This window comes from Juglans regia, chromosome 2 (genome assembly GCF_001411555.2).
Source record: "Juglans regia cultivar Chandler chromosome 2, Walnut 2.0, whole genome shotgun sequence".
Taxonomy (NCBI): Eukaryota; Viridiplantae; Streptophyta; class Magnoliopsida; order Fagales; family Juglandaceae; genus Juglans; species Juglans regia.
In genome coordinates, this window is record NC_049902.1 from 6,793,907 (window position 1) to 6,803,313 (window position 9,407).

Consider the following 9,407-nt stretch of genomic DNA (forward strand, 5'->3'; position numbering starts at 1 on the left):
TCTCATCAGTTACTATTCATTACCCCAAACTCCACATTTTGTGAAAAACATTCCCACACTCTATGAAAAAAAATTATAAATGTGACAGTGAACAGTGACTTAATGCATAGCATTTCTCCTAATAAAAACATCTATAGAAAGGTTTTTCAATCCAAGCATTAAGAAATAGTAAGGAAACAAAGCGTATGCTACAAAATTCCATCACACAGGTTGCATTTATCCTTCCCTTTTCAAAAGGCTTAGAAGGCAAGTGAGGAAGAAAAAAAATCAAATTTAAAGCTCATAACTTTGTCTTACAAACTAATTACTATCTTTTAGGTGAGAAAATGCAAAATTAAAAAAACATAAAAAAGAAAAAGAAAGAAAAAACAGGATACCACCGAACCTGACCTACCTCTCCCTATCCTTTTTACTTCTCTCACAAGACAGTAATGCTACAAATAACACCCACATTCAACTATATAAAATGTATCATTTTTATCACCCTGAAATCTTTTTTTTTTTTTTTTGTATAAATTCAGAGGTTAATAGACAATATATACTCGTCGTAATAGGATAGATGTGGGATTTGAGTGTGGTATGTAAAATTCTCCACCTGTAAATAGAATTTGCAACCTTCCTTGCCCTTTGTGGCCGGTTTTTGATATCTGAGTAGAATATGTAGGTAGTAACACAAATACTATTAATCATCTTTCTGATATCATCCTTTTGATATGATATCAAATGATTGTCAGATATATGAAGAATAATGGATAGTTTTCTAATCATGTCACGTAAAAGGATCCCAAATGGATAATAGCAAAGGAAAGGGTAAGATACATTAAAGATGGTAAGCATATGCAAGGCATTCTGCATTCATTGACTGCATGTTGCCTAAAGTTCTATAGAACATCATTGTAGGCATGGTATTACATCGATGCACTCTCTATATAACTTTCACATCATAACTGGAGAACATCTGAACTAAACTTGAAAAGCAGATTGATTTCTGGGTACAAAGAAACTGTCTTCATACTGAAGTACAAACAAATTTAAATGCAGATATCTCACTAAAATAGATTTCTTTCATACGCTAAGCTTGTCCATCTCCCTCCTAAGTGCATTAGCCCTCACCAAGCTCCCAATGGTATTCACAGCCAACTTCAAGTCCTGCAGAGGACTCCCAGGCGCCACTGTCTTGTACAAGTAGCTATCAAAAGTCATCTTCTGCACATATTCATCTGCACACATCTCCACAAAGGCTTCCCTTGCCGGGTTCGACCTGTAGAACACCTTCTGCAACACATCCAGCACCTTGTATGTTGGCCAGTAAGTCTTGTCCCACTTCTCCAAATACTTCCTCAAGTCCCCCTCATCCACCATCCTCTTCCCATTCTCCGACCCTTCAATAATAGCCTCAGCACACATCCTCCCACTCTTTGCAGCAAAATAGATACCTTCACCAGAGCATTTCGTCACGTAGCCGGCTGCATCTCCTACCAAAGCCACTCTTCCTAATAACCTGCGCGGGCGGGGGTGTTCGGGAATTGGGTGTGCCTCAACTCGTATTATCTTACCACCCAAAATCTTGTCCTTGGCTCTGTTCCTTGTTGCAAGTTGGAACTTCTTGATGTCTCCTTTGTGGGTTACAGTGCCGGTGCCAACAGCCACATGATCGGACTTGGGGAAGACCCAACCATAGAAATCGGGTGAAACATCATCTCCCACATACATCTCGGCAAGGTTCTCATAGTACACCATTTTATCATCAGGGATTTTGATCCTCTCCTGCAGTCAGAGAGACAGAATCTAGAATTCAGTGATGCATTACAACGCAAGTACTTGGAATTTCACGAGGAATAAACCAGCAAAAATTAGCCGAACTTCCCATTTCTAAAACTCCCATCTAAAGCATTACCATGTTAAAAAATGTCGAATGTCCTAACATCCAATAATATCTTAGCATACATTCCTTTATCTATGACTATGATCATGCTGCCATTGACCCCAACAAATCAAACAAATTTTGACATTGGAAAACACAAATCCTATGTTATTCAGACAAATAAACATATACTATATTATACCAAACACATTTACAAATCTTAAATTAACAAACTTTGTTTTTTTTTTTCCATAACATTAGTCATGCATTACCTGAAATGCGATGGCGTAGTCGTAATCACCAGCACCAATGCCCTTGGCGACACGAGAATTAGCCCCATCGGCGCCGATCACCGCGTCCACCTCCAACGTCCGCTTCTCCCCAACCCCACCGGCTTTCCCGTCGTACCCTGTGTAATGCAGCACGTACGGAGAAACTCCATCTCTCGGTACGTCCATCTTTAGAAACAACCCGTTGATGACCTCGGCGCCACTCGCCTTGGCCCGGTCCCGAAGGTACGCGTCCAGGACCTCGCGCCGTACCATCCCTATGTACTCGTGGGGCTTCAGGGTCTGCCCGATGTCGACGGCAACATTCGAGGGAGATATCATCTTCATCCGGGTGACCCGGCGGTCAATGATGTCCAATGGGAGGTCGAATTCCCCTACCATGCAAAGCGGTATGGCTCCGCCACAGGGCTTGCAGTTGTCCATCTTACGCTCGATTAGGTACGTCTCCACGCCGCCTTTGGCGAGGGTATCGGCAGCAGCCCCTCCGGCTGGTCCGCCACCGATAACCGCCACCCGGAGGTTTCGATTGGTTAGTTTCGGAGCGGACTTGGAGGCAATGACACGTAGTTTTCTGGGATTAATTATCGAGCTGGGTTTCGCTTGGGAAGTCAAATGGGGCTTCTCCAAAGAGGCTTGACGGAGGCCAACGAAGGATTTCAGAGCAATGGAAGTCATTTTGGCCGGAGTTGGAGCCGAAACGATGAGAGTGATTCAGTGAAGAGTCGGGTTTTTATTGGGAGTGATGGATATGGTTGGTGATATGAGACTGTCTGGGCAGTTGGATGGTGGAAATGGACGGTTGTAAATTGATGAGGATAATGAGAGAGATTTTTTGCTTGATGTCTGACTGTCTGACTGTCTGTTCTTGTTATTGCCACGTCGAGGGAATACTTATTACTTGGTTCCAAGTCATAGCGTTAAGCAGTTATTGTCTTATTGATAGGCGAATGTGACGTAAATCTACCAAGTTTGTATATTATTATTCAAGAATTTGAGAGGGATTAAATAACTAATCAGAATTAGGATTGACTAATATGGGACTCAAGACAATTCCGATAAAAAATAATAAAATGAAATGAAATCTATTTTTTATAAAAAAAAAAAATGAGACACAAGATAATTTTCGACAAGAATGGATTCCAAAACCAGCTCAAAATTCTAGCAGAAAGTTCTCTCCCTTTTCTATCTCGTGATTTCTATTTAGACCAATATTATGTAGTCTTTTATTTTTCAATTTTTATTTTGTTTATGCTATTTTATGAAACCTAGTCACCACCACGCATCCCTCCACAGGATTTCAAGGCTGTCGATCCTTCGGACGATCGAAGGTTTTCGTCAAATGAAGCGGCACGTGAAATCCACGCGCCACCGCAACAGGAAGCTTCTTCTGCCGCCACACGTAGCATTTCTGAAACTAGGGATCTCGGTTTCTTCAGACTCAATTGGCTGCTACACTCCTAGAGTGGCGCGTGTCCCTTATGCACCACCACAATCTCTTTGTTTCTTGTTTTTTACTTTCCTTTAAGCTGAAAATTCGGATCGACAATTGTAATTCATCATTTTTACATTTATTTTTATGTTTATTGTTATTTCCTTTTATTTAGATAAAAATAAAAAATAAATAGTCTTTTGAACATTTTGTCCATAGAGTGAAAGTCATCTGTTCTTCTGAAGATGGGGTTTGAAATCTCTGTTTTAAGTAGAGTGTGGTCTCTCAGACGGTTTGTCTGTAGAGAGTTATAGAAGTTAAGACCATACTAGTCACAAATAAATTTGTATACTGGTGGAGTCTCAACTGTGAGTAGTTAGTCTCTTGTAATATGAGATTTTTTCTGTATGTGTTAGATCATAACTGTAACTTCGTTTTCATGAATAAATGAAATTTATTTCCTATATAAAAAAAAAAAAAAAGTAGGGGACACAAATCCCATTTTCATACTAAAGTTCATAATTTCTTGTCATATTTTGTATATATTTCTGTTAAGGTTGATTCATATACCGCGCAAATTTAATTTGCTACAATCCAAACTTGACACAGTAATTAATAATATTCAGCAATTAGCTAGGACCAGATTTTTAAATTTTTTTTTTTTAGAATTTAAACAGTTATATATAAGCAACAATACATAGATTTCCTTATTGTATTTAATCTGAATTTTAACATTACAGAATCTTAATCTAGCTCGGTACCATATCGAAACTTACAGGTTTATGAAACCCAAATGTAGGGCTGTAAAAATAAAAAAATAAAAAAATTTGGTGAAATGGTCGGATACCAATTTTTATTTAGCAAAACCGGTTCGATTTTAAATTTTAGAACACTGGTTCGAATCAAATCAGACCGTACATATATATGATTTTTTAAAAATTTTATACGATTTATTTATATTATATATAAATTAGGACTTTCGGATTGTTTAATAGGGATTTTTGATGTGCCAAAACTCTGCCTTTGGATTTCGTTTGGTGGTTCAAGTGCTCAGCAAAATTTGGTGATACCCAGAACTTTCAGTAAAATAATTTGGTGATACCCAAAAGCCTAAACAGGAAAAAAGTATTACTATATTTACTATTGGCTAGGGCTGATCACCGACAATGTCTGAGTCGGAGTCGGATTGTCATTCGACCTCGACTTCGATTGAGGTCAAATCTAAACTCTGATTCCGATTTACATGGTCTCCGATCTGACTCCGACTTTGATTTATTAGAGGGGAGTCAGATTTGAGTTTTTTTTCTTAGCAAATTCGAAATTTCAATTTGACAATTTTCGACTTTCATTAATCGGATTTGGGTTTTTTTTTATAAATATTTTTTCAATTTCAATTTTATTAAAATATAACCAAAATTAAAAAAATAAATCATTCTACAAATTATAGTCATTATACATGTTATTATATGTTAATGTTTATACATTAGTATTGCATGTTATTATATATTGATTATTATACATTACTAGTACATGTTATTATACTTTAGTTATTATATATTAGTATTACATGTTATTATATATTAGTGTTTATAAATTAGTGTTTATACATTAGTTGTTATTATACATTAGTGTTATATGGTAAAAATAGTTAATAGTATGATGTTTACGTATACTAAACTATTATTAGTGAATTTAGTCTATTTATATTATAGTATAAGCATATTATTTTATAATAATTTACTCGTACTAGTATATTATTGAATTTAATTAACTATATAAGTTATAGTTATATAAAATATATATGATTAACATATAAAAATACATATTTTCTTATAAAATATGTACAATATCATAGTCGAAATTGAAGTCGGACAATCGGAGTTGGAGTTGGAGTTGGAGTCGGTGCGGAGTTGGATTTTCAAATTTTTGCTCAGCTCTACTACTGGCAGCTCTAATTACACCCGAAGTGCATAAACAAATAAATTAGGAGATGCAAAAGTTTCTTTCAAGTAATTGAGATACCAGTAGGCAGTGCTAATTACACTAGTAAAACTATACTAGACTAGATCGAAATCGGTAAAATTAGAAATTTTGTTTTTTGTGATGAATTAATCTAGTATCGATTTTTCAATTTTTAAAATTAGTGTATACTGATTTGATTATAAAATATGTCTAAAACCAGACTGAATCGGATAAAATACACCCCTACCCAAATAGTGTCCGAAACTTGTGCACTAACTTAAATAAGATAAATTCCTCCAAACTCAAAGAATTATGGATCATCCCTCTATAGGGACCAAACAATAAGTGCATTTCTTCGGTACATGCTTCGATCCCCTTGACATTTTTCAAGAATTATTTCGAATCAATCTATTAACATTTCTATTGACTTATATGAGGTAATTTTTTTTAATAAATTTAACGTTTTAATTATTTTCCTTTAGATTTGAAAATTGTTCTCATGCTAAAATTTGGAATTTTGGATGAATTCACCCTTGGTCGTTGGGATTTTGAATGCTATGCGGGTGCCTCGGTAATTTCCATTATATAATTTGAAAGTACTTGACAAAGGATCACTTTGAGATTCGGTTTATGCCACAAGAACATTTTTTTTTTGGATAATGCTAAGCGTCCAGCGGGACCGCTAGCATTTTTTTTTTTTTTTTTTTATTTCATAATTAAGAAAATATTGTTTAATAATATTGTGATTTTTTTAAAATATATATTTAAAAGTGTTAAAAAAATACATGTAAAAAAAGGCAAAAAAAAAAAAAAAACACACCAAAATAATTAATGGAAACTATTTTACTTAGTGATTAAAGAAGTATTTTATTTTATAATTTTTTTTACTTATTAATTAAGGAAGTATTTTTTAATAATATTATATATTTTTATTTTTTTAAAAAATATTTAAAAGTATAATAAAAATATATAAAAAAAGACAACAAAAAGAAGATTAACAATTATACTTTATTTTTTAAGACGTAGCACGATCCTTTATTTATTTTTTTAGCAAAGATCATAAGCCAATAGACCCGTTTGAGATTGCATAAAACCCGAAGACCAATATATGAATTTATTTTAATAACTTAATAAACTCATGTTTTTGGAGAAATTTTATCTTTTAATATTTTGATGGATTGTTTTTCAAGAGATCGAGAAGAGAATACATTTCAAAATCATATATATATATATATATATATATATAATATATATGTATGTATATGTATAGTACTAGTCATTTGTATTATTTTTTAGTAATACATGTTGATCGTTTTTCACGGAGCCGTTCGTGAGAACGAGTCTGTCGCTTAAGAGTTCTTGAAGTAGTCTACCACTCTTATTCATCACGTTCATAACTGATCCTATGAAAATAGGATCACGTGGAACATGTAACACCGAAGCTTGATGGAGGTTTCAGCTATAAATACAGTGTTTGATCCCTAAACTCACTCACTCAATTCTCTTCAGTATTACACCATCTAAATAGAGTGGAGAAGAATTTGGAAGTGCCAAACACAGTGAGAAACGCAACAAAAACAATGAATAGCATCAATGGTTGGAGATATTATTCTTGGCATTAAAACCTATCAATTCTTGTTTCTAAAGTGTTATTCCGCATTATAGAATTGTTTTTAGCCTAAGAATTGGTATCAAAACACCGTTTACCTATGTCTTGGTGTTTAAAATCAATACTCTGTTCATCTCTGTTTTTGGATCGAAACTTTGTAAAAAATTTGAGTTTTGGACGTTTTTTATTTGAAAGAAGTTTAAAAATCATAAATAAATAATTTTTCTAAACTTTTTGCGATTAAAAACGTGATTTTTGACGTGAAAATGGCTGGAAAAATCTGAATCTGCGTGCTGTCTAGAGGTTGAAGACGACCCTTATTGAAAACGACATGTCGTTTAAGCAGAGAACTCGTTTATTCAGTAATGGTAAATGACACGTCGTTTTCAATCAGATGAAAACGACATGTCGTTTACCTCAGGAGTTTGTATCCAATATAATGATATACGACACGTCGTTTTCAATTTGATGAAAACGATATGTCGTTTAGTTCGGAAGCCATTTATCAAGTACAAAGATAAACGACATGTATTTTTTAGTTTTGTGGAAAACGACATATCGTTTAGTTGGCCAGCGTTCATTCAGTATAGCAAACTGAACGACACGTCGTTTATAAGTTTAATAAAAACGATATATCGTTTACATGGCTATTTTTCTTTTAAATAATAAGGAAAACGACATGTCACATGTCGTTTATATGAGACAATTTTAAAAAAATAAAATAAAAAATAAAAAATAATTTTTCTTTCTCCACTTTTATAGATGGTTTGTAAAGTGGGTTTTTTGGGCCTATGCTCTTTATGCTTATAATATTTTATTTAATTTAATTATATGCAATTTGGACAATTGTAGTGTAAATTTGTTTATTATGCTCGTATTTAGTTTGCATGAATTGATTAATTTTACTTTATATTAATACATGCAATTTTTGGATGAGTATATAGTTTAAAATATGAAATTAAATGTTATGCATAATATTATAGTTTTGATTATACAATTTTTATACTTATATTATGAATATTTTGTGCATGATAATAACATGTTAGTATTGGTTAAAATTATGTAATTCATAATATTAAGCTAGTCTTATACAATTTAAATGTCTAGTGATCCATATAATTTCATATTAATTAGAGAATAGCCACAATATCTTTAATTAAGTAAAATTATTATGATTGATTAGGATCACATAAAGAATATTAGACATTAATTGTAATTAATTATACTTAATATAATAAATTTTATCCCACATGAATTTTTATTATATTTATATTATTAATTAGGATAAAATATCAAGTTATTCATAAATTACCCACATGAATTATGAATTAAGTAAATAATTTGATAGTTTTATCATAAAAGTTTAAGATAGAATATACATCAAATCATAATATACCCTTTAGAATTATGAATTAAGTAAATAATTTGATAAAATTCTATCATAAAGATTAATTGGATCTACTTGAATTAAAAATTTAGCCTACAGGCATTCTTATGTCATTAGATTCAATTTTTAAGCATGATTTACATCGGTAAAACATGAATATTTACATCAAATCATAATATACCCTTTAGAATTATGAATTAAGTAAATAATTTGATAAAATTCTATCATAAAGATTAATTGGATCTACTTGAATTAAAAATTTAGCCTACAGGCATTCTTATGTCATTAGATTCAATTTTTAAGCATGATTTACATCAGTAAAGCATGAATATTTATTTAGGCCTCAATTTTAACGTAAGCATATAATCTATATGCAGTTACACAACCTACAAATTTTTCTGATATTCGTTATGATATCCCTGAACTTAAGGGATATAATTATAAAGTCTGGAAGGAGAGAGTTCTTCTTCATTTAGGGTGGATGAACATAGATTATCCTATTAGGAAAGAAGAACTACCAGCACTCACTGATACCAACAATGCAGCAACCATTGCATTTTATGAGCGATGGGAGCGATCTAATCGCTTCAGCATGATGTTCATTAAGACTAGAATTTCTGCTGGTATTGGTAGTTCTGTCGATCAGCATGAAAAGGTCTGAGACTTGCTGAAGGCCATTGATGAACAATTTGTCACTTCAGACAAGGCACTAGCAAGCACCCTAATCATGAAGCTCTCATTCCTAAGGCTCACCAGTGTGAAAGGTGTGCGTGAGCACATCATGCAAATGAGGGACAATGTGGCTCAATTGAATAAACTCGAGGTTGAAATGTCAGAGTTCTTCTTGGTGCACTACATCTTGAACA

General features: G+C 33.1%; 1 protein-coding gene across 1 annotated transcript; it reads right to left on the reverse strand.

The window, feature by feature from the left end:
* Positions 1–793: 793 nt before the first annotated feature.
* Positions 794–3,020, reverse strand: LOC108995457 (geranylgeranyl diphosphate reductase, chloroplastic-like). The gene is made up of 2 exons (XM_018971033.2): positions 2,137–3,020; positions 794–1,767 (listed from the first exon to the last, which is right to left on the reverse strand). Exons 1-2 carry the CDS (start codon positions 2,827–2,829, stop codon positions 1,066–1,068), a joined length of 1,395 nt encoding a protein of 464 aa, XP_018826578.1. The 5' UTR covers positions 2,830–3,020; the 3' UTR covers positions 794–1,065.
* Between the last annotated feature and the right edge of the window lie 6,387 nt (positions 3,021–9,407).

Coding starts and splice junctions, on each gene's coding strand:
- LOC108995457 (XM_018971033.2), bottom strand. CDS start 2,829: ATGACTTCCATTGCTCTGAAATCCTTCGTTGGCCTCCGTCAAGCCTCT. Junction 1,768..2,136: donor ACTACGCCATCGCATTTCAG/GTAATGCATGAC, acceptor CTCTGACTGCAG/GAGAGGATCAAAATCCCTGA.